General features: G+C 45.5%; 1 protein-coding gene and 1 long non-coding RNA gene across 4 annotated transcripts in view; one reads left to right on the forward strand and one right to left on the reverse strand.

The window, feature by feature from the left end:
• The window catches only part of LOC111253045 (hemicentin-1-like), a 166,893-nt gene extending 142,707 nt beyond the window's left edge, over positions 1-24,186 (forward strand). For all 3 annotated transcript variants that reach the window (XM_022811884.2, XM_086992142.1, XM_022811885.2), the window contains 8 exons: positions 5,860-6,132; positions 13,553-13,858; positions 16,684-17,054; positions 17,746-17,788; positions 18,034-18,394; positions 18,824-19,113; positions 19,362-19,392; positions 19,650-24,186. In XM_022811884.2, the coding sequence (XP_022667619.1) occupies positions 5,860-6,132; positions 13,553-13,858; positions 16,684-17,054; positions 17,746-17,788; positions 18,034-18,394; positions 18,824-19,113; positions 19,362-19,392; positions 19,650-20,490 (2,516 nt within the window). In that variant the 3' untranslated portion in view covers positions 20,491-24,186. The remainder of the gene's footprint in view (positions 1-5,859; positions 6,133-13,552; positions 13,859-16,683; positions 17,055-17,745; positions 17,789-18,033; positions 18,395-18,823; positions 19,114-19,361; positions 19,393-19,649) is intronic.
• On the reverse strand, positions 13,082-25,869 carry LOC147754808 (uncharacterized). Its single transcript, XR_015329697.1, has 2 exons — positions 25,201-25,869; positions 13,082-13,891 (listed from the first exon to the last, which is right to left on the reverse strand). It is a non-coding gene; the product is annotated as an uncharacterized LOC147754808 (long non-coding RNA).

Consider the following 25,869-nt stretch of genomic DNA (forward strand, 5'->3'; position numbering starts at 1 on the left):
TATATGTATAGAAAGAGAGAGAGAGAGACTCAAACGTTTTCGAGACGAGAAATCCTCGCTTGGCTTGGCTTTGCCGGCCGGCTGGCTGGAAGTGCCGCCGACCATTGTGCCGTTGTTCACACCTCAAAGATCTTCGTCGCTGTTAGTCTGCCGCCCTCTTCGCCCCGTGACTATTCGATTCTACCCTGGGCTGCCAGTGTTACTACTCCACGGAGTTTCTCTGTTCAGGGAACAGCAAAGGAGAGAAAGAAACCTGCCGGGAGTCTTGAGCAACCTTCGCGCACCTCTGCCGCCTAGCTTGTAGTAGAGCCCTTCGTGGCTCGCGAGAGACGATAGCTCAGCAGACGACGTGCAAGTTGAAGAAATGAAGGAAAGCGGACTGAGGATTTGAGACGTTTAAATCCTCCTCATGGCGCACCTCCAAAGGCGAGACAAACACCGGGAAACTGTCGTTCCCTTGAAGTAACGGAACACCCAGCGCACCCTTGGTGAGTTCGCTATGTTGGCGCTAACCCAAAAGTGCCAGATCCTGTTTCAAGAGGACGAAAACGTCTCCCCCTGATTGTTTGTTCCGAACACTCGGACTATTTCAAAGTGAAATCATGTTAACTCGTCAGAGTCTTCTGTCAACGACGAAGTGTAGACAGCGCTTTAGTACCGACTAGAACAGGAAAGAAATCAAGCATTCGCTATGTGTTTAGATACAGTCCCCTATGGCGGAAGGAAGCGTTTTGTTTTAAACAGTCAACAGCAGCAGCTGAAACAAAAGAATAAAAGAAAAGAGCCGTGTGATTGTTTAAGGTGTTGAGTTGCGTGCATAAACAGTACAGCGAGAAACGGCGATTTAGGGTGGCGGTGAGCGATATGGAGTGAGGAGAGGTTGTGAGAGCCGTCCCACCGTTGGCGTCTACCTAAAGAACATACTGAAGTTTACATTCATGTTGTCTGCACGCCGACTGAGTTGGGCGACACGAGTCCGAACGATCGACAAATAAACCTATCTATGCTCGAGGACAGTAATCGTGCCGAACTCTGTTTGGTATTGGCATGTTCCTTGAAAGAGACGCTTCGACCGGAGCTGATTCTTTCGTTATGGAACGCATATTGTTTGACGGTACAGCGGTAGTTTGGGCATATATAAGCGATATATACAAACGACTTACACTGCCTATGTATATATATGTACAGCGACGATGCGATGGGACATGCCCACTTTGCAGTAGAGAAGCGAAATGTTTTATGCCAAAACAGAGCAAGCAAATCATAAACGAAAGCTTGTTTTTTTTAGGCTAGGTTAGCACGGCTAGTGTCTAAAAAATCCGATTTAGTATTTGAAAAAACTTTGATTTTTTGCAACTGAAATGAATGGACACCCCCCCCCCTCTCTCTCTCTCTCTCTCTCATCTTCTCTCATCTTCTCTCTCTCTCTCTCTCTCTCTCTTCCCTCTCTCTCTGTCTCTCTCTCTCTCTATATTCAAAGAAGCTATTCAAAAAAGCAAAGGTATGAATAAGTCGAGTCTAGACCAGCTATTCACTTAGCTCGATTTCCGATCTCTTTCTATTCGTATTTATTCGTAGCTTATACATTAGAAACGCTTGCAGGTGACACCGGTCCGATTAAAATGCCGATTGTTACTCGAATTAAACAGAGCCATTTCACTTCTTCTGTAATGTTACCTATAGAAGCAATTACGATTCTGTCCACCCACTCTAAGAAATTCCAACAGCCATAAACGTACCATAAAAGCCAACTAAGCAATATACGGTGTATGCAACAAAGTACTGTTCCTTGGACGACACCTTCTACCGTTTTTTCCAAGCAAGACTCCTTTCCTAATTTATCCTCCTTTAACAAAAAGTCGTGGTGCAAATTGCGAATTGCAAACTCAGTGTTATCGTTTGCTTTGACAGCGTTATATGCCAACGCATCGGTACTGGCCGCTTAATTGATTCGTTGGAATACGCAATCTACATACAAATCATTCAGATACCCTGAAAAGAGTGGCAACATAAAAAGCGCCTTCTCTATCACACCTTCCCAGCTTTAGCCAGCAACGCTTTAGCAACTTATTTGGAAGTTTGCTTTTCTGCCGGGTTTTCAGCAAATCTGCCCAATAATTATTTGGGTTTAGTGTCGCGTGAGGCCGGAAGCGGTCCTCAGCCAGCGGCAGTACTGTGTTTCGCCGCAGCTAGCGCTGCGCGGGACTCTCTACGACGGGCCGGCGCTTACGCCACCATCTCTTCCCCGTCACTGGGCCACACAGTTCATTCCAATTTCAATATATCTAACAGGCCACATTCAGCATGCTTACTACCAACCTCTGACAGCCCTGACATCCCCGCTCTGCATCCTACCAAACAAGCACCTCTGAAGCAAACTTCCACAGTCAGATCGTTAGCTGCCAAGAAGCTAGCGCTGACCAAGGGAGGCTTTGCTTTTAGCAATGCCGTCCCACACATACTCCATTCGGCACCTCGTTTCACATGCACACGCACACTCATTGGCACGCTATCACTTGCGTACAGCAGTGCCCATGCAGGATGCAGACTGGGTGTCTTCTATATGGACGTAGGCGATACAACACAAAAAATGGCACTCATCGTCCCCACTGCGTCCCCCAGCAACGCAAGGAATCTATGCTAGAGCTGTTTCCGGTTTCAGTTTCGTCATGAAGCTGACTTTGTATGTTATGGCTTTAGAAGGCGGGCTTTTTAACTTGGTTGTCGCCACCGCCGCCCGGCAGCAGGCACGGCACCCTGAACGCCTGCGTATAGTTTGTCTCATAGTTAGTGTATTGGCTGCAATGCGCATCGCAAGCTTCTGCAACACCGTAGCAGATTTTCGGTGCCGTCGTTGGCAATAATGGTGGCCGCCGCGATTCTCTATGATGCTACGAGTGTTCCTATCGGTCCATCTGGCACACGGTGGAGCCTTCATCTGGAAGAGAAAGAAGAAACAGAGTTGCGTGCGGAGGGCACGGCAGATAGTCGAAGGTTAGAGCGCCGCTATGTTGATACCCAACCGTGCCTAAGGTTAGTGGTCGAACGGGAAGAGATGCCTGGCGACGGAAGCCGATGCGTTCGAAAGGATGAGCAAGGGCGGAACGCGTTGCAGCGTAAGGGGCTCTGAACATGTCATGTACTGGATAAGGCCACGTTCCTATCCTTCTCCCCGTTTACGTTTAGGGTGTTGTGGATGCAGTCGGCGGTGGTAGCGAGGATGTTTCCGCTAGCGGTTACTTGGCCCGGCTTTCTATAGTATGTCGCGCGACATGCCGGCGCGGGCCAGCAGGCAGACGAACGCTTTGGGACATCACTGGCCTCGGCCCAGATCAGCCGAACGGCTCTTATTAACATGTCAATGGATGGCCCATCAGAAAAGGGGTCTGCTTGAGCTTGAGGAAGCTGATGAATTCTATGCTGCTGCTGAAGGAAAGTAGGCAAGACGAGCACGAAAAGAACTAGGTTCAATCAGAGCTTTGCTTTCCCCCAGGCGAGTTTCTGTCATTACTATCGCTGCCGCTTTACTCACTGTCGGCAAACGACCTAGCTAGCTGGAGTCTTGGCTATTGGCCCAATACAGAGTTATACTAGGGAGCGGAGGGGAAAACTCTGCCTTCGTTAGCTCTATGACCTCTCTTTGGGGCATCAAGGTTCTCTTCTCGTCCATCATTTCCTATCTGAATGCCACGAGTGCTGAATACCAGAACGTACAGATTCGCAAGCCGAACGCTGCCAAACCGGCAATGCGCAGCCTTTAGGGCAAGCTTCATGGCTCCTATCAGCGCTAGAAGGCATACGGGCATCAGACCTTGCATGCGCGTGACCGAATAGCGAAAAATCGACGAATACATAGACAAAGTGAGAGGGGGAGGTTTCGTTCTCTCTCTCTCTCTCTCTCTCTATATATATATATATATATATATATAAGAAGACATATATACGAGAAACTATATGGCGGCGGTCTTTACCGTAGTGCATACTATAAGGCAATACATGCAGTTCTGCAATGGAGCCTTCATCAAGCATCCGGGACTGTGCATGTTATAGTAGAGAGTTATGTTGAAGCAGCGCTAACAGCAACAAAATAGGCTTAGCTGGTCTTCAATGTGAGTCGTGCGAAGGCAGCAAACAAGTTTAACGAAGTCCACAACAGTTTGCGCCGAAGGAGAGCACGCGAGGAAGAAAAAGGGAGCGATCGGGTAGCAGAGTTTGAAGAAAAGTTGACGAGATAACCTAGATTGCCTGCAAGATGGGACCTTTCTAGCCAACTAGCGGGTTGGATGGTCTCAGTGGGTGGCCTGAACCCGTTGGGATTACTCCTACCCGTAGCCACGTCTACGACTTTCTTTCTGCCGCCAGCGCTGCCGCCATTGCCGCATAGAATAAAACAGCGAGGAAAAAAACCTGAGAAACATAGCGCATTGTGCCAAGAACTGAGAAGAGAAGCATATCAGGCCTAGTTTCGCTTTTGAAGCTTATATTTGCCTGGACACTGTCATTCAGTCATATGCAAAAATACATACTCACTTATGCAATCTGCACCCAGTCAACAAGCCTTTGTTTTCCCTTTTCCTTGTGGACTGCCACCTGACTTTCTTTCGAACACACGTGCGATGGATACGTCCAGTTGGCGTCACCTCACCGTAGCTCGGTGCCGACCTATGCGTAACGTGAGTGACTGGCACAACGTGACCTGCCGAGTACTTCGTCGTTCTCGAAACCGACCGTTCCATAAAACTGAAGTTGCAAAAAAAGCAAATGATTCACTAGACCGCAATAACAGGCGTCGGCATTCCGTTCTGCTATGCAATACACAGCGTCACGAAGTTCGTACGGCGATAAGGTCTTGGGGGTTGGGTGCCACCGTTGGAAGTCTGCTAACACGCGAACGAAGTCGGTAGGGCGAACAAGCGATCCAATGGGATTTAAAGGAGAGAAGTTTGTGGGAGCTGACAATAGGCTAGCGGTCGAAATTGATTGACTTAACTTCTAAGCCGTGATAGTCTGAAATCATCAAATAACATACTTGCGGTGCTGGCTCCCTCAATCCCTGCTTCGATGTCAGTGATTCCGATTTTACCAAACAGTTTTCCATAGTGGCATGACACCAGTTGTAGGCTTGTACAACACTACGGGAAAAAAACAAGCGTATTATATACGCTGTACCGAACGGTTCACGTCCTCTTCAAGAACAACAGCTCTTACTTACCGAACAAATCTACTTGGTGGCTAACCGGCGCGGTAAATGGAGCATAATTACACGGAAAGTCATTCGAGGCCATGTTAAAAATCCGAAATTGTTGAGTTTGAAAAAGGACGTCCGATTAATTTACAAATATCTTGAGACAACAGGAAGGCCTCGACATCCTGTAGATAGCATTCAGCAGCTTATAGAGTAGATTGACAGATACAGGCCAAGCTAGCACTGTTTAGTTAGCACTTGGACATCTTCGAGATTCTACACCACTGAACGTGTACTCGAACATAATGCAAATGTAACAAATTTATTTATAAAGAGAGAAGCTTCACGGATGGTTTGCAATGGATGTTTGACGCAGGTTGACAATAACTAGGTAATTAAAAGGTTTATTTAATTGCTGTGTTCACACATATGCAACAGCTTGTTGAAATACTCGATACTCAGCTAATAGAATTTCCATGTTTACATGTAGACGTTGTAGAAACAAAGGGGGTAACAAGCTAACTTTAGATAGCTGATTAATATTTTACTATAGAATGATTACTGCGATAATAAACTCTAATCAATGCTGACATAAGATTAATTTTAAAGCTTATAATATTTCCGCCTCACTCTCACTCACGCCAGTCTGGTTTTTCTCTCCTTTTTTTGTATAGATCGTCCTTCGGTCTCTGCCTGGCTCTCCCCATCCGTCATATCGATTGACGAGGGACCTTTGACACTTCGGTGCGACGTCATTTCCGGACACCCACCTCAGCTAATCCGAGTTCGCTGGCTCAAAGATGGAACGCCGTTTTTTGAGACGGCAGCTTCTGTTCTCGAATTATCGCCTGTCAACAAATCACTCTCAGGCGCTTACCAGTGTCTAGCACTGAACGCCGCCGGGTGGAGTGAACTCAGCGAAGACGCAAGACCCCTAACGGTCATGTGTAAGTATAAAAGAAGAGAAGGTTTTTACCATGCGATACATTTACAGTTGACTTCAATTAAGCCTTCTTACTATAAACTTCGTTTAAACGACGATGAGAAAACATGCGATCTGGCAGCTGTTTTTTCTACTCAAGGGAAGCATATTTCTATTATGTAGCCATACAATAAAATATGATAACAACCCATAATACTGTATAATTGCGTTGATTCAGAACAACACAAAGTTGCGTACTATTGCCACGCCACAGTGAAACTGAGTACATCTGTTATATTATTGTTATTGCCTTTAAAACATTAGGAAGGGAACTAATTGGGCTTTGATAGCGAGGCGTTTCTTTCTGTTAATTTTTAGATCTATTTCTGGGTTACTCGCATGCGCCTAGTACGTTGCTGTTGGAGACATCTTCGGGTTCAAAGTCCTCGAACGCTCTCGTACTCGCAAGGTTTACTAATTTACTTGGCTTGTTTTGTCGGTGTATATGATTCGTGAGCGACACAAATACGCCTCTACTTCTGGTATAAGAAACTTGCAAATATTTATCGTGGCGTGTTTTTAACTTCTGGGCCATAACTTCTGCCGCCGCTGCGTCCGCCATTTCTCAGCAGCAATCCGCTTGCTGCTTACCTAATCTTCTAAGACTTCGATCGATAACAGGCGACCGGTAGTTAACCGTGCGTAGACGTAAATTGTTAGATAACTCTTATTATGTGACATCGGGGAAACGGTGAAGGAAACGAAGCATGACTTCGACACAAGTGAACCAACGTAACAAAAACAGCGCCGCTTGCAACAGTGCACGGCCGTAGCTGATAACAACATTGACAACATCAGCTGCACCAAAAACGGCCGTGGCAACCTTCGAGAGGCCTAGGAAATACTGCACCACCAGTTGTAGCATCATCGGGACGCTCATGTTGTTAAGACCTATTCCACTACGCTCCGCCAACTCTTATCGAGCTGCGCTGCACTGGCAGCCGGGGTAATGGGGGTCTTTGACACCCCTGATAGCTTTCGCATCTTGTGCTCATCCTACAAACCAGTCCGGTTGCTACGATGAAGGCGGTAAGCGGTGAGCTGATGGGAGCGCCGTCAGCGTTTGCGACAATACAGACTAGGCAGGCGGCTTGGGCGGCATGTAGCCAATCTCAAAGCGCCGAAGTATTCTTGTACATGGAGTAATACTAATTATCTACGTAATTATCGAAAACTAAAGCCCTCTGCTGCGATGGCGAGATAAGCTTGTGGCAGTGGCAGCAGCAGCAGCAGCAGCAGCGGCGGCCTCGGCGGTAGCAATGTGGAGCATACGATACTCTCCGTTGGCTTTATAAGGTTCATTATATGGCGCAGTGGAGGTAAGTACGCTTGTTCGCTATGAGAGCGACAGACGCTTCGGTATTCTACCCTTGCCTTCGAAGCTCGACTGGACGAAGTGACAAAGCCTAAACGTAGCAGGGCTTCGATGAGGACTTTGCAGAACTAGCAGACGAAGAACTACCTGGCAGGAGACTAAGGACGAGATATAACTAGAGAGGGAAGGAAAGCGGTATTCAAATACTCGTCCCCCGATTTTTTCGTCAGTGAGAAGAGCCGTCTTATGGAATGTAGACAAGCGAAGATAGACCATAATTTCTGCTTCGCTGCGTATCCATGCTCTGTTATTATCAGATCTTGGCAATAGCAACAAGATACATATGTCATTTGAACGTCGAAGTAGCGATTGTAAACACTGTGTGTTTGTACTCTTCATATTGTAGCTTCTCATTCCAGTCAGTTCGCGATGTTTTTTTTTTTAGTGATCAACAGCCATTCCATGGATATTATAACATAGTACAAATCACTGTTGAATCATCATTGTTCGGACGGAGAGTCAGCCGTACAATTTACAAGCGAATTCCGTGCCATGCCTGACGGTGTTACCATCCGGATGAGTTATGTACGCATGCTGTTCAATAACAACAGGCGAAATTCAGCCATACGACACAGCCAACTAGGACATCGCAACTCGTGGCGGGCAATAACCGGGCAAAAGGTTTTTTGCCGCCACAGCACTCATTAGCCCCAGTTCTACTACCGGTAGCCCTTCATCCCACGTACGAGTCACCCTCCAACGAAAAAGAAAAATGAGCTACCGGCTTTTCTCATCCTGAAGCCGTAGTTGACCAGTCAGCCGCATTTTTCGTATTCTGTCTCACTCGGCGCCATTGTCGTCGACTCGCCTGCTGGTTGATTTAGCACCAATCTATCAATGAAATTACGATGCTTTTCCTTGACCTGGGATCTTCGTGTGGCCAGCTGCTATGTTGTCGACGGGGCCTTTGTAGCTGTTAGTCGGTCAGGCTACACAGGCGGATTCAGCAGCAACGCCGACTGCGGCAGAAGCCTTAACCGAAGCCGTAATTTTCTCTTTAACGAGGTAATTTATTGCATACATCCGCAAACAGCTTAGGTCTGCCCTTCGCTTCCGACGCTGTAGTCGACAAAGTACCTCCTGTAAAGCGCTTTGCTTCTTCATAGGCCTCTCAAGGGAAAACCTGACCTGTGGCTCTGATCGCTGTACTCAACCACGCCGACAACGCGCTTCGTCATATTTCCAAGGGTACTCAGCACCCCTTCTCGGTGTTTTCCCTTGTTCACAGCTGTTCGTGTTAGTAGCCCACCCGAAGAAAAAAACGGGAGAGGGAAATAAAAGGAGTTCTCTCATTGACTCAGGCCAGCGTGTGCCGTTCCGAACGAAAAGCGCTTGGCATACTACACACAGGGGAACGCGAACCCGAAGTTCCCGCTTAGCCCCTTCATCAAAGACGTGATGTGTGACGAGGACCGGTAAAGGGAGAACGGAAGGAATGGGAAGAAATTGGGAGCAACAAGGCAAGATAAGCGGGTTCAGTTCATTAGTTAGTCGTTGTTGAAGCTGCTGCAGCTCCCATTGACCGTAAGCATATGATGTTGGTCTCTGTGTGCGTGTATAAGTATTAGCCGTATACCAGTTTGAAGGACAGCATTGAGCAGGGCTGTGAAAAAAGAACGGTGTGGGGTATTAGTTGAGAGCGAAGGTAGGTTGCGCGAAGAAAGAAGTTTCCCTTTCTACGGTTAGAGAAGGAAAATCTTGTTTTCCAGCGTTTTTCGTGGCTGGTTTTCGTTCCCTACAGATCGGCTGAGAGGGGAGGTATGGAACGAGCAGGAGGTTCGACCGGTATCCAACGTCCGTCGCGTCTTCCTTTTTGTTTTATGAAGAGAAGGTGTATTTTTCTATGCCATAGCCGCAGCAGCGCCAAGGTCTGTAGCACTGACGCGACCACTTCTCTCGGGAAACTGCTACAAGGCGGCTAGGAAACGCTGGCAACAGCAGCACCAGCAGCGGGCAGCGATGTTGTGTACACTGCGGCTTAGAGTAAGTTCTACATCATTCGCACACTTGCTTTTTGCTGCGTGCTCTCTCTCCGTGTTATTCTCCGTGTCCTTTTCCCCCCTGTTGCCGAACTTTACCCTCATAGGAACTAGACTAACCTCGTCTAAGTAGAGAGTACTTTTCCAAGTCGCACACAGTAAAGTCTAGCCCAGAGTCCAGTGCGATTTAGCAATCTGCCAGCCGACAACATGATGACGATTTCCCGATACATGGAACTAAGGCAAGCATCATACTGGTTGAGAGGAACTACATCGCGAACTAGTCTTGCGTCTATACAAAGCAAACGTGGATCACTGCTACGCTAATGATGGTGTGTGCACGTTTGGTCCGCGCAGTGATCATAAGAAAAGGCTAATCTAGCTTACCCCCGCTCCTCCACTAGACCGCGGCCAATGTCTCTTCTCTTACTCAATCGCGAGCCGATATGGAAAAGAAATTGCTAAAACGGCGAAACATGAAGACAAATCGCGAGGCGGAATGCCGGCATACGCTGAACTGTCAAGTACCACCTAATGAACTAAAGGGGTTTCATCATCATATCTGTTATAAAGGCGATTAGCTACTAGCTATCGTTCTATATAATGCCGAGCAATTGAGATTGCTTATTAGTTGCGTAATCCGTGACCAAGCATCATAAAAACGATAGAGCTGAAAAGATCGATATACTTGTTTCAGTATATTTCTGCATTTCCACTGTTCAAGTATTTGGCCACAAATCCCAAACTAGGAAGAGAATCTTGGCTATTAGTTTTTTGTAAATTCCTTCTCTATGTAAATTTATCCAGAGGCATAATGCAACGGTAGTGATAAATTTCCAAACTACATGGTGAAACACAGCAAGTGAGGGTTAGGCAGTAATTATAGTTAGCATTCATTGACTTCTTTGCAGTGAACAATGTAAGTGAGTCATGTTTGCAGAACCCTGTCCCAACCCCATGATGGCGCCGTCTAGCGGTGACACAGCGGATGACGATTGATGTACGGGGGTTGGTGTGGTGCTATGATGACCGTCGCTTGATTATGCGGTTGTGCCAGTGCTGACGCTGAGCCATAAAATTATTCAAGATAGTCGTTCATTATTGAACATTTGCCCTCGGGAGACAGACAGCTAAGCTGGGCAAGCTCGCTTACTTTGTTTAGCAGCTATACAGAACCCGGTTGCCTGTTTCTCTTCAGACCGACCTCTTTTATGTGAAGTTCAACGATTAGGTTTTCATGCCTCTCTTGCGCTTTTTCCTACAATTTTTTCGTCTAGCTGGCATCGTTCGTACTGCATGTTTACGCCAGACCAGATGCAACTTCGTTGGTCGGTATTGCTCTCTTTTCTACTCTACTGACATAATAGCTGCAGATGCATATATCTGCGTCCGCTGCCTAAAAGGCAACCAAGCATAGAACAACACAAACCTAGGTATTGCTGATGTACTGGTTCCTGTTTTACTAACGCGCCGCTCGAGCGTTCGGCAACTTGGCCGAGACGGTTGCCCTTTGCTGTTAGGCAACAGCCTGGCGCGCATATTCTCAGCATCTTTGCTATGTGCGAGTGCACGTTACAGGAACGAGCATCGGCAAGTGAACAAATAAACAGACTTGCTAAGAAACCTGCCGGGGCTGAAAAGGAGAAATGGCGGGTGTCGAAGGCACGGGGGTAAAGGAAGGAGCCAAGAAAAGACGAGCGTCGAAATCTTTGGCCAGACGGCGTTTACACAGAAAGCGATTGCTTTGCTAGCGCTCTTTACGTTTCGCTGTTCGTTGTTCGTCGCTGGGGAACAGCCGTGGGGTCTGCAAACGCCGTTCCGCTATAGTGAGAAAAGGTGGCGTACCGTACGTTCAAGTGGACTCCTCGCCCGTTCCGCGACTAAAAGCAAAACTCAGGACCATATATGGGCGCATATGGGGTTTGGAAGCGAACATCTGTAGCTTCAGGACAGAATGTTCTTAAAAAAGCAGCTGACCTAAGAAGAATGGGTCATTACTGCATCTGCGCAGCGGAGCAATTCGTTGAACATGCCATTTGACAGTATACGAGCGTTTTTGTGTATCATTGGCAGCAGCGACTGCGCCAACGAAACTAGAAGCAACGCTTACTGAACCTTTCCTATCTTGTGCTACCGTACTTGCCTAGTCAGCATCTGACGGTTTAGAAAAGACGGAACGATAGAACGTCGTTGTTATGTAGGCCGCTGAGAAACGAAGGTAGAAATAAGAGGGGAAGAACCACACGAGCCACCGCGAAAATCACCCAGTGCCTGTGCCGCGCCCTGCCCTCACCACCTCTATCGTTACCCCCCAATGCCAGGGACCGAAACAGCGACTAAAATAAGTGACACCGCCTGCACGTAACTGTTTTGTATGCCGAATAGAGTCGAGCGGCACGATAGTGGACCGAAACGGACTACGTCGCTTTGTACGTGGGGGAAATGTGAGGCATCGGTAGCGAAGACCAGCAAAGCGCTATAACGGAGCACAGCGAAGTGAAATAGCAGCAGCGTAGATGGCTATGCTTGAGAACGTGCGACGAGGGGCGCTGGTGAGCGGCGAAAGCGAAAAGTAAAAGCGAAAGAAAGACTTATGTAGAAATAGAAAACGGGGTTATAGACATGTGCCAGCCGCACAAACATGGGATGCATTTGCCGGCGCTTGTGCAGCAGCAGCAGCAGCAGCAGCAGTCTTTGTCACGGTCTTTTTTTGGCTCCCGGCTGTTGAAGGCGGCGGGACAGACGATTGCAACATAAAACGATAGAAGCTACCGAATGCAGGTTACGAGTAAAATGTACATCTCTTGATGGTAATTTTGCTGGTATGAACAAAATATTTACTAGCTTAGGTTTATGTTAAAATGCATTGTATCACGCAGAGCTTTTCGTACTAACTGAAGTAACCTAATATACCTGACGATCACAAAATTTGAAAAGCCCCGACTACCACCGTCACTATAAAAAACTGAATCGAAAAAAGTATCGTTATTGAGTTAATTTAGCGTCTGAGATTTCCTCAACAACGGTTTCATTATCAAACGCAGATCGGCAGAAGTTAGATACGTCTGAAGCGTTTTTCGCTGAGGCTGACAATCCACCGACGCCCTCGTCCTCTATGACGGTCGACGAGCTTACCTAGCATTTGACTAGTTCGTTTGACCTAGTTACGGCAGGGTAGATGTCAATGCTTCGGGTTCTATACGCCACCTTCCCAGTTCGTGACCGTCGAGTAAGCTACAGAAGCACTGTGGACCGACGACCCCGTTCCTCCCTTTTTTTTTTTTTTTTTTATAGAAGACAATTAATAGTGTGTTACGACAGCCATCCATTGTGTACATCGTTAGACTAGTTGGCGCATGTGGCGACGCGTTTCTCATATCGCAGTCGTACGTTGATGCAAACTTCGTCATTGTTTTCGTGGTTGTTGCTGCATAGCAGGTCATGTCTATGTGACATCGGCTAGTTAATATTATAGCACGTAGCAGAATTACAGACGATGCGTACACAGTACAATATAGAAGACTATGCAGACAAATAATGAGCGCAATAACACAACAACGATGATTATTACTAAGCGATTTATTCGGTTACCAGTGTTGTACTTTATACTCCAGCGAGAATAATGAGAATGTAATTATCTGTTCTATTTGTCCCCTTCGGACTGACGTTATGGGCTTGATCTTTTTGTTCTCATGAACGAGCAGTAAATCGTCCAATAGGACTTGCATCTCGTTCAACCCGTCGAACTCATAGTCATCTGGTTAAGGATCTGACGTATCCGATCAGCAGTACTAAAACAGACGTAGGATTTCAAACTATAATTAGTCAATCCAACTAGTGAGCGTGGCGTCTAGTAACAGAATTCTGTGCATTAGCACCTACAGACGCTTGCTAACCGCAACACAATACCTTGTAACCTTATAGCAACAGCAATGTTTACGTCGATCGTGATAATTATGTTTATCGCGCATTGCTTTTTCTTCTGTTCGATTACATATCGCTGATCGGTTGTGTCGTGCATCCACGCGTAGATCCGCCGGGACTGTCGCAGATTCGCGTCATTTCGCCGGAACAACGGCCAGCAAAAGGTGAACGTGTAGAGCTCGAGTGTGCCGTCGATGATCCAGGATTTCCGCCGGCTGCCTCGTTCGAATGGTTCCACAATGGGACACCGGTCTTGCCTAACGCTTCAGGCAACAGCGGGCCTGATGAGATTCTGCAGAGTGATCGACTGTTGACTCCGCCACTAAGCGTTGTTAGCCAGGGCAACTATTCGTGCGCGGCCGTCAATCAAATCGGCCGGGGTTTGGCGCAAGGACTCACGCTCCATCCGATGGGTAAGCTGTGTACAGGCGGGAATTCACTCACAACTATGACAATAATGCATGCTTAATTAGATCCTTCAGGAACGACTTCCATAGGTTAGCGTACGCTGATATAGTGCTCTATCTAAATTTAACATGAACGAGGTGAAATACACGTAAAATAATTATATTGTTGTTGTCAAAAGCAGCTTCTATTCTCTAGCGAGCTCCGCATGTAACTATTTTGCCGGCACGTTGGTTGGTAAAAAAAAATTGAACTCAAACAGGTGTAAATCATGGTCCCCACAACTTTCTCTAATATATTTCTACGGGTAAGAATCACCTAGAAAGGTTCAAATATAAATAGGTTGATAGCAATGTTAATTGAACAGTAATCAGTTTTCTATCTGGATCTGCCATCGCTTATGTATTATTATACGTTGTCATATATTATTCTATCGTGCCCTCTCTTGGCGCTTCGTTTTTGTGATTTCTGAATTGATCAAGACACATTCAGACTTCCCTAACCCACAGACACAACTTCAAATAACTAGCCTACTCTTCTGTAGCCAGCGTACGTTTTAAACTGTCATCAACTTACGCACAGGGTACATGAGGTTTTTCTATTTATAGCAAACGGCGAATGCCAGAGATCTTCCTGTCCATAAAAAAGAAATGTCTCATGTGTCGGTAACGCCTATATCTTAGGAATTTAACACGACTTTATCAATCTGTCCTTGTGCTTATTAGTACCTAAGAACATAGACGAGCAGGCGTCGTAAATGACATGTAAAAACAACGACAGAACAGAAAGATGGGACACTCCATAGTTTTCATATTTAAGTCTCCACACATACGTAGCTTCATCAAGATCTCTTTGTGTGTCAGCCTCGCCAAGCGTGCCTGCGGATCGATGGCAACACAAGTGCAAAGTACGAGCCTTTTGGGGGTCAAACAACAACGTTTTATATATGTTCGTCTTGGTTCTTGTAAGATGGCAGGAGGGGGACAGCGGGTGTACAATGAGACGGCGGCAAAGACAGAAACTGTTGTCGACGCAGCACTTCCTAGGGATACTATTGGTCGCGTTTTCGGGAAGAAGCCTTCTTTTGATATTTTCGATCGACATGGCCGAAGAAGCTTGGGGAAGTGTATCCTGCTTAGAACCCGCTCGGCGGCCGTTTTGTTAATAGAGCCGCAGTAGAACGCTTCTATTATTGTCACATACTATGTTTTCTATTGCTTTAAATATGATGATGTACAAGCAGCGATAGGGAAGATTGGGTAGCTCCCATTTCCGCGGCTATTATTGAGCGGTTTGCTTTCTACACATCGTTACAGAAAGGCACTGTTACACCAACAGTGTGTAATAAAATGTATAGCGTAGCACATATATCTATGCATTTCTGTCGTCTATGATCGTTGATAGCTTCTCTAGGTAAAGCAGCCTGCCTTTTTTATAAGTATGTATTCTATTTATATCTATTACGCGAAGTAAGCGGTGGCTTAGTCGGGATATAGATGGACTCGAAAGGTCTCCGAACATTATCGTGGCATCGAGTTCCTCTTCGTCAATTCTGCAGCTGGCCCTATCTGCTACAATGCTCGAATTTCTTTCCCGGTGTTGCTCTTCCTCTCCAGCCCGTTTCCGCTGAAGTGCCATAGCAATCGGCGTACTCAACTGCAACATGGCAGATGAGTATTCCATACCGGTAAGAACGCTAGTAGCTCGAGAAAGGCCGAGTTCTGCGATGCAGGGTGCCTCTCGTTCTGCAGGTGTGTATATATGTCACTGTACTGATGCTGTATTCCAGCTAGCATCAGCTTGTAGCATTGAGCTTCAAGTTAACCAGACCCAGCTCGGTTAGGGCTCTACCTTTTCGCCACGTTTGTAGTGCGCTCACCTTACTTATATCGCACTCATGCTGCTGGATGACTCATCCAATTAAGCGTCAGCCATGATTGAGCGAACGGATAACTCGTGTAGGTTGCTTGGCTAGTTGAAACCACTTGTGGACATTAGCAACACTTTTGTCCTTTAGGGTACCCATCGCCTGAAACAAAGCGGTTCTGTGGGTGGGATTTAGCCTCGCGAAACGCCTAGCGAAACTGGGCCCACTATACTTGAATGGGACTTATGTGCCTGCTGCCGACGACCATTCCCCATGTAGCATGTGAGAAGTTTCCTGCGACAGCAAGCCAGTACTCCGACTGGCCACCAAGTGGAAATGATGCCGGCACAATTTGGAGACGGCATGCACCCTATGCACTCACTTGCAACGATCGCTGTTGTTCTGTCGTATGAGTACTGCATACAGCGTAAGGTCCGCTCAGCATACAGATGCAATAAATGAGGAAAAACTATACAAACACCGTAAACGAGACGGGAAATAAATATGAAGGTACAATGTCGCAACTGCTGCTAAAAAATGCTGGTGAATTATAATCGTTCTCGGTATATTAAAATCCGATGTAATCAGCCTGATCGTATATTTAACCATCTACAGCATTGCATACTGTTCAGACTTTCCTAGGAGAGCAACACATGATTGCTGCTTGTGGTCGATAAGGCATAGGACAAAATACAGGTAACGTCCCTTCGTTCACGTAGTACTGGAAGACGCTATCGCTTTACCCTTTTAAGGAATAGTCGTCGTCACCTTTATTATGTTTCATATGCTATAATTTTCACCGTACCATTGGGTTGATAAAAACGATGGTTTGCTTACCTTATGACACGTTGCAGGTTAAAGCCATGAAAGCGTAGAAATGGGTTAGCACGTATTGTCAACACTGCATTTTTCTTTTTCCTCTTTGGCCAGTTTTACTGAACGGATTTTCATTTCTTATCGTTTTAGTTCCCCCAGCATTTATCAAGCCATTAGCGCAGTCAGGTGGCGCTCGCGTCATGAATCACTCGGTTGTCTATCTGGAGTGCGTTGTCGAATGCGTTCCCCAGTGCCACATTTGGTGGAAACGAAACAATCGTAGCATTCATGTCGACTACGGTCACCATCTGCCCCGCCACTGGGAAAAAGAACATCGGAACCACACGGACCGCTTGCTCGATCAGCTGTTCAAGGTCCGCGCCACAACTCTGCCGGCCTCTGTTCGCCAGGGGCATTTCGCGGCAGTGAAAAGCGTTCTCTACTGGAATCTGACGGAGCTCGCCGAGACGGGTATCGAGATTGATGGCAACACCTTCACGTGTGAATCGAGCGGTAACGAGGTAATTAGACAGACGAAACTTATGAGCAGCCTCGCTAGTATTTATTGATCGAGGCCCACAAGGCCGTATTTTTTAAGACGAAGTCTATTCGGTCGCGTAAGCTGTCACCATCGAATCTCTGAGAAGTTCAGGTTTGCATTGGAGGTCACTTCGAATAATGCCAATAAACTGTACAAATCCAATTCAGTAACAAGCACAGTCGTTAAAGGAAAACTTCGATATAACTTTGATATTTCTCAATGTGATAAAATATAGTAAAATAAAATAATAAATGAAAATATTAGTTCCAATTAATTTCCTGGGAGCAACTTATCCTTCTCTCGTACAGGTGACGGTAATCTGTAAAACTCACTTTGAAACCAATCAATTGAAGCAAGAGCTTCTCTGCAAAAATGAAGTTGAAGAAACTCTACCAGGTAGAGGGCCGTCTTGAGTCTTCAGCGTAGAGTAGAGGACGAATGCGTTTGCTAAGCCATATAATAATGCACATATTGATTAAAATAAACGAACGAACGAACGAACTAACTAATTATAGTGAACTAACAAATGGTTACGTTTCGCTTATCTTGTGTATGACCACGGTGGTACTAAAGAAAAGAGCGCGAATGCAGATTACGCTATTTTGCTTGAAATCATAGAGAAGATTGTCAAAGATGATCAATAGAACGCTATTTGTCTGTTTCATCTACAGGTTGGACAGGGTATCAGCAGCTCAATACGGTTCAAGCTTGAATGTAAGTACATTGCAGCGACATCTTTCTAAACGCCTGAAAAATAAGTTCGAGGCGGATGAGCTATCTCAGCTACTCCGATTTTCATAAATGCACACTCTACGAGGCAGTATTAACACAGTATTTCAATGGGCATCAGTAACTTGAGCAAGTTCTTCCTATATACATCATCAGGCTCAGTCTCAACGTTATGTATGTTGCGCCGCGTCACTTCAGACTGCATTATACGTTGTCGTTTTTAACTGCAGATGGCCCCGAGTCCGTGAGCCTGTCGTCGGACGAGGTGGAGCTTTTAGAAGGTCACAGTTTGACGCCCGACTCGATCATTTGTTCGGCGACTGGTAACCCAGCGCCTTCCATTGTCTGGACTCTGAGAGGACGAATCGTCTCCACGGGGCCCCGTCTAACGTTACCTTCGCCGTTGAGTCGTCACGCAAGTGGTAACTACACTTGTACAGCGTCCAATAAATACGGTGAACGGAGTGCCTCAGCATCGATCAACGTCTTGCATCGGCCAGAGTGCGTTATCTTGAAGGAGGAGGACTCGACCGGAGACATCATCCTCACGTGCGAGGTCACCGCGGCTCCGCCTGTGCTCGGCTTTTCTTGGTACGGACGAGACCATTGGGAATTTTTTGTGTGGCAGACATTGTGAATGCCAAATTGTTGCGAGATATGCGCATACAGAAAAATAAACGAGATCAATATTGAAGAGTACACCTCATGTTGAATGGTTAACATGTTTGAAAATTTGGTAAATACCAACTTCAACGCGTGCGTTTCACTTGATATAGCCTGTTTTATTGTTATTGTTATCGATTAGGGTGTACGTATATCCTTAGAACAAGCAACAAGATTAAACAGATAGTCATGCGGAATCGGATGTTTGATACATTTAACATATTCGCGTTTACATCTTCACACATCGACGAATTTGTACAAAGATGATGTGCTCTTTAGCGAAGCTAGATTGACAGTTTGCATAGACTTAAGTTGCTCGTTATCATCTCGTGTTTTCCGCTGTTTTGGCATCGATAGGCATCACAACAACCGCTCGCTGTCCGAGGAGAATCTCATCGCTGGTGATACCCGTTCTGTACTCGTACTGCAACAGCCCGATTCCTTCGGGCAATATTCGTGCGTAGCAGCCAATCAAATTGGCCCGTCGGAGCCATGTTTAATTCGCCTGACGAGGCTTCCAACGCCCGCCGGTTGGGTGAATCTCTTCCTCAAAGAGGAAAACGTGCTCGTTCTAACTTTGGCTCTAGCCGCCATAGTTATTGTGGCTGTTATGGTGTTTGTAGCGCTTGCCTTTATCCGCAAAAAGTGTAAGTGCCTATGGTGTTGTCGTTTCCATTTGCTGCAATTCGACGTATTAAGCGTACCAGCTTTTTTCATCACCAGATTTGGTATCGATTTGAATGGGAAAAACTTGTTTTGTCATGGCTTCTTCTATTAGATGTGCTCTAGCTTCGTTGCGGTACTGACCGCAAGTATTATATATTTAATTCATTCTGCACTTGTTGTTGAAGTGTGACGCTATTTTAACAATTGTTCTTCTCGATTCGATTCACAGCGGAAGCAAAACCCCGAATACATCGAGAAAAGTAAGTTGAGAATGATTTCGCGGAGGATACTTATTTGATTTTCTCATTTAGTGATCTAATAGTCCCTCTATATAAACACTAATTAAGCGTTTTTTAGTGTCCGCTCCGTGCATCATCATCTCGCGCGCATTACGGTCAATTCGTCTTCAACACAAACCTAATTTCCAGTTTCTTTACGCGTATTTTAACGCTGACCGTGTGCCTAAACGTAACTAACTTCACTTTTCTATTGTCTGGTTGCCACTCTGTTTTTCCAGTGCTCGACTCGTTCTAATGGACGAGACACTACCCCACATGCGTGCTGAAGGCAACATCAAGAGTCAGCTCCTGCTGCCTGACGGCACGCCGCTGATCTTCACGCCCCAAGGCCGCGCAACGACGTTGCCTCCAGCAGAACCTTTACTGCTCGAGAATCCCTACCAAAATATCTCTGAGTACCGGACGCTCGCAACGGGTGGTCTCGCCTCACCATATGAACGCATCGGTATCACGGGCCAAACCGGCTCTGGGGGTGAGCTAGCAATCCCTCACGGAGCCAAACTTGCCACCCTTGCCACACTCCGGCACTCTTCAGGCCATCCAGGCCTGCAGGTGGCTACCGACGAGAACAATTACGCATTACCGGGCGAAGCCAGTACCATACAGCTGGCAGGGATACCAGCGCGTCTCGCGCTGTCAAAACCAGCTTCGGCCGACACTAAACCGTCCTTGACCATCAATCGGTTACACGCTGTGAATAAGGCAGATTTTGCTCGAGTGCCACTTGAGGAACGTGGGGGAGGTCTGGCAGCAGGCGGAGGAATCGTAGGTAGTAGTAGTGCTACTGGAACACAACAGCGGCGTCAGCGGACGCTCCAGCATCCCGTGCGAACGACAGGCGGCAACCTTACCAGCATTGGCACGACGACAACAACGACACAAGCTGGGACCCTTGGGAAAGGACATACTGGCCCCGGAAGTATTACCGGGTCACCATACTATGCTACTGGAGATATCGCTGGAGAAAGCGTGGCTGCGCACACGTTGCAGTCGCAAGGAACGAGACAAATCAGACGGCAAGTTGGGGGTTCAGGAAGGGTATCGCCTGGAAATATCTGAGAAGGATAAAGAGATATAGAGATAGAAAAAGGCGTTAGCGTAGGGGAACGAGATCGTAAACAATATAAAGCACGTGACGACAGCATGCAGATAGATGACGCCTTTTATTACTGTTGATTGCCGATCCACGACGATTACGTCGTAATCGTGTCTAGCGTCGCCATTTTCTTCTTATTTTGCGAAGCTGATTTCGATTCCTCTTTGGAGCTTTGTGTCTCTATCCGTTATCATTGATCGCTGACGAATTCCGCCGCCATCTTATCGAGTTCTTGTTCGACTCTAGAGTAACACGTTTTGAAGCAGAAATGCCAGAGCTTTTTGGCAGTCTGCAGAGAAAAACAGCTCGATAAGCTCGGGGCTTAGTGCGGGCTATCACTCGCCCGATGGTCGCAACAGCTTCGATCGAGGAGAGCGGATTTGATCATTGTCGGAGATGGCGATCAACCAGGAAGCTGGAAAATCTGTCCGTGTTCACGTGTGCTGGGTGTTTGTGCAGATGTCGCAATAGATGTGTATTACTATGATGGTAATAACAAGAAGAAGGTGGAATATGGGAAGCTTTTATGACTGAGTGATAGAGTTTATTGTACAGTAATTAGAAATCAAGATAATAGAGAAGATAAACTCTATATAGTGATGAAACGCTATAAGTGATAATACGAATAAGTATAATAAAAATAACGTATAGTCGACAATGGATATGATGATAATATTAACACAAATTGCGAATAGTAACAATATATAGACAAAAGTAACAACATGAGGTACAGACAAACAGAATACACACACCCATATGCGATACGCAGACAGACAAACAGATAAACAGGCAGACACAGACAGACAGATAACTAAACAACACGGAATTGAATGCTTAATGTGCATAACCACAAGGGCTGATCCGTCTCGATTGGTCAGTGGTCGAACATAACTGGCCACAAGGTAACTCAGCGAACATCATACATTGGAGAGTATAAGCAAAAACAGACGATAGGACGAAACGTACCCGTATACTGATCACACGGGAGCCTCGAAAATTATAAAGAAGAAGGATAGCGAGTGTATATGTGTGTGTACGTGAAGAAAGGAAATCTGACAAAGCAACGAGCCATTCAAATTCTACAAACAATAAGATCATGGTCGTAAACTGATTCTAGAGACGGCAAAAACAAACAGCAGGTTACTGTGGGCACTGGTGATTGAGCGATAATGTGGAAACGATGTCTGCGTACGAATGACAATAAAGCAAGCTAGAAAGGAGTTAATGTTATAGGGGTAACACTACTTAAAAATAAAGACTGATGATGATGATTATGGTGACGGCGAAGAATCGTTCAATTCATTGCTCGTCCCGGTGCTCTTGAAGGGCGGCCCGGAAATACTACGGGAGGCGCTGCGCAGGGTTTTACTATATATAGGATAAAGTTTCTTGGCAATTCCCCACCAGCACGCCAGAAGAAGCCAAATTATCTGGTAGCTAAGTTGAAGTGGCTATTTATCCATTGTGTCTCTCGACAGAAAAGGCCAAAAGCTGAGAGAAAGAAACGTACGGTGGAACGAGGGTAACAGAAGGAGTTCGACTGGCAGTCGAATCAGTTTTTGTACGACGATTCTTACAACAGTAAATCATGCTTCTGGCAGGTCGCAGCTGTCCCGAAATGCCCGGCATTGCTAGACGAATCAAGTGTCGTTGGTCACTTTTAGTTTCTCGAAAAAAACGTGCTTGCTCCGTTATGAGCAAGAAAAAACATTTAAAAGTTCGCTGAATTATCGAAAGTGACGTAAATACTGTAAAGCACAACTTATGAATGTTTCAACTATAGTACTATCATATGTGATTACTACAGATGAATATGGGAAATGCACTTATTTGTGATAAACAGTCGGTCACGCTTCACGAGCAAATACAGATCAAAGTGTATAGGAATATGGCAACCACGTAACTGGACATTTTCTCGCAGACAAAAAAATGACAGAAGCTTATTATGTTCCCTCACTCAACCTCGATTGTTCGTGACAACTATGCAAATTATCATTGTGCATGATATTCTAATTTTGTATCAGATCAGTCTGCAACGGGTTAACTCAATGTTAAGCGACGTTTCGCGCCAGCTGCAACCGCCAACGACCTTGTCGATGATCTTCGATGTTATTATATTGTCAGTGCCCACCCATGGCTTCAGTCGATACTGTACATAGTAGGTAGACGAAAAGGAGAGGCAGGTAATGGAGGACGGAAACGACAAACAAAGCAATTGTACACCTGAATATATATATATATATATGTACGCCGTAATGTCGACAGTTGCATAGTTATTCAACTAACACAGGGCAAAGTGCAGCATCGCCGTAAAAATGACACGTCGACAGCGAAACCTCAATTTTACACTTCACACGAAAGTGAATGGCCGAAAAGAAAGAATATCGGACGCCTTTGCAATATCTCCACTTACGATCTACACAACGGCAAACGATGATGTTGTAATATACTTAGGTAAAGAAGCCGTCGTCGAAGTTCAGACTGCCAATAAGGGAGATTAATACGAGATACATAGATACATAAATAGGCCAATCAGAGTAGCGAAAGAGAGTGGTCCAGGTGTACGACGAGTGACCACAAGAGCCTGCTAAAGGTGGTGCATACTTTACATCTTCAGAATTTCGGGACAAGAAGGTGCCTCTGAACGAGTCAGCTGCTTGATTAATCATGCTGAATGCATACAGATGAGTTACAACACAACCATATTACAATAGTACGCCGAAACAACGGTAACAGCCGTTGTGATTAAAGGCGGCCTCCTTCTTGGTATACTCCAGGGCAAATCAAACCTACTATTCCAAAGAGGTTAAACTCGAGTAAGTTGAGATTTCGCCAACGCTCACGCTGGTGATCCACGCCGTTTAACAGCATCTGCGCAGTTATCACAGCCGCTAATCTGTGCTGATCTGGTCAGCTGGTGATGTTCGATCAAAGAAAAACTACAGTTGAACAATAGGGGATCGTCCTTTAAGAAGAATAAACAGAGCGATTGAGGAACGAACCGACGAATGATATTCGGAATTTGCAAAAGTCCTAAGTAATTCATGTAAATTATCGAGACCGGCTTGATAAGCTGAATCCGCTGGCTGAATTGATTTTATCGAGGCAGGTGCTAGGCTTAATTTGCAGGTTTTGAAATGTTTACGAGAATCTGAAAGATGCTGACGGCAAGATGTTGTCGACGGGGGTCGCCTTTCGAGGTTAAATCAGTTAAGAGTGTATAAATATCGGCCTGGTTTAGTTGTCCTTCATGTACATTTGTGCTTGTTCTGACCGACGTTTTGCCCGCGAGTCAGGCCAACCAGCCTCCGTAAGTGCTTCAGTAATTTGCTCGTTTCCCAACGCAACCCCGGCGGCCCCTGAGATTAGACGACGCACAATAATACAAACTTCGCCCTAACAGAGGAAACAATAGCAACATTGAGAACAATACTATTAAGAAGCCGACTGTATTTCATCGGTGAGCTGTCACTCACGGTTTCCTTACGCAGCGGACAAGTGAAGAATTTATCAAAAAAGAAACACTGTCGACAATGTGTAATAATAATCCATAACAAACAGAAAACAAAGAGAAAAAACGGTCGAACAGGAGAGAAAAAAATTAAATAAATGAATGAATGTATATGTTGCCGGACCCTAAATCGAACCGGTCGTAGAAATATGACATTGTTTTTACTATAGGACAACATTAGAAAGACTACTGTATTGTTAACGTGTAGGAATATTTTGAAATTAAATAGATTAATCGATATTAGAGTGATCTGTAGACCACTGATTTAAATACGCATTATGGTGACATATTTCTTCGTACAGTCAGTGTGTTAAAAGAAATCTCTTATCGTGTTTGATAAAGTTCACGTCGTTGTTTTTTTTTTAGAAACAGCATGCGTTGAAATAAATCTAGACTTTTTTCGGCTGAAGGAGCTCTCATCGTGTTTGTCGGGTAAAAAAGCAACATTAACTGGAATTTCTATGTGCTTTCAGCATAAGAAAATGGTAATCGTACAGTCACCTCTGACCTTCCACTGTTTAGGCAATGGCTGCAGTCGAACATCGCGTTCCCTAGAAGAAGTACGTTATTCGCCACGTTGGCTCACCTATATTCTAATAGAAGAATTTTTATAATAGATTTCGATAATTTCAATAAAAGAAATAAATTCAGTTTACAATCGGGAACAGTGCACATTGGCCTTTCTTTCAGAACAACACATATTCTGCACTCAATATGGTTTGTATGAAACAGCAACAATTGTATGAAACGTACGACCCTTTATCGACCTCCTATGACCTGACAGATGGCTGGACCTGTTAAATTATCCCAACCCGTTCTTGTACCTCAAGATATTTACATGCGTATACGATTGCATGGTATAATCGACCATTTTCCAACCCACATAGGCTGCTGGAACGACAACAATACAACATAGAGACACAAATATTTCGACAGACGTCGATCGCATACAATATACGCAATATAAATGGATTACACATTACACACAAAAAATACGTAGCGTACATGCATTTTCTTTTCAATTTCAACCTACTCGAACCGCGTATTAGTCTTTCATCTACGCTGGCATCGCCAGAGAACTATGCGCGGAATGAGGAAAGCTGACATAGTTTCTATACTTGCTTTGAAACTGTAACATTGCTTTGTAACCATTCTTTGTTACCTGTATTTCCTAATTAGTTGCACTTCAGTGTCTTCGTGTCCCATTAAAACACTATTTATCTGTCCGAGTCGAATTCGGATGTTCATTCTGGTTTGACTGTCACATAGACAGGGGCAACAAGACATGACTAAGGTAATTAAAGCCATGCGGCTTTGTAAATGAGAAGTAAAACGTGCACCATACGTAATAGCATCGAACAGTACCAACTGCGATTCAAGTTAGACTCTCAGTAGCTCTAAAGCGCCTGTAGATACACACATTACACATGGCTGAGTACCACGCAGCTGATTTTCAACAAAAAAAAACGCTCAGCAACTCCCTGTGTTAGTTTGCTTCTTGTCGTTTATGTGTTAGAACTGAGTCCGTGCATGCAATTTTAAGATTTTATATATGTAGACAGTTTGTGAGCTCAACTAATCTAGTTAATTTTACCACAAAGGCGCCATTGGCCCATCCGAAAAACCTCTAGAAGACCTACAATAGGGCTTCATTACCCTCTGCTGTAAGTATTTCGTATATAACCGCTTCAAATAACCAAATGTAGCATTCCAAGACGCAAAGTTCGTAATTTCTCAACAATCTACTATCTGATCATACTTATTTGCTCCGCTCTCGCTTTCGTAGACGGAGACTGCAGTCTGCCGATTCAGCCGCCCATTCAGGCGCCGT

Source organism: Varroa destructor, unplaced genomic scaffold (assembly GCF_002443255.2).
Source record: "Varroa destructor unplaced genomic scaffold, Vdes_3.0 BEIS01000006.1, whole genome shotgun sequence".
NCBI classification, from domain to species: Eukaryota; Metazoa; Arthropoda; class Arachnida; order Mesostigmata; family Varroidae; genus Varroa; species Varroa destructor.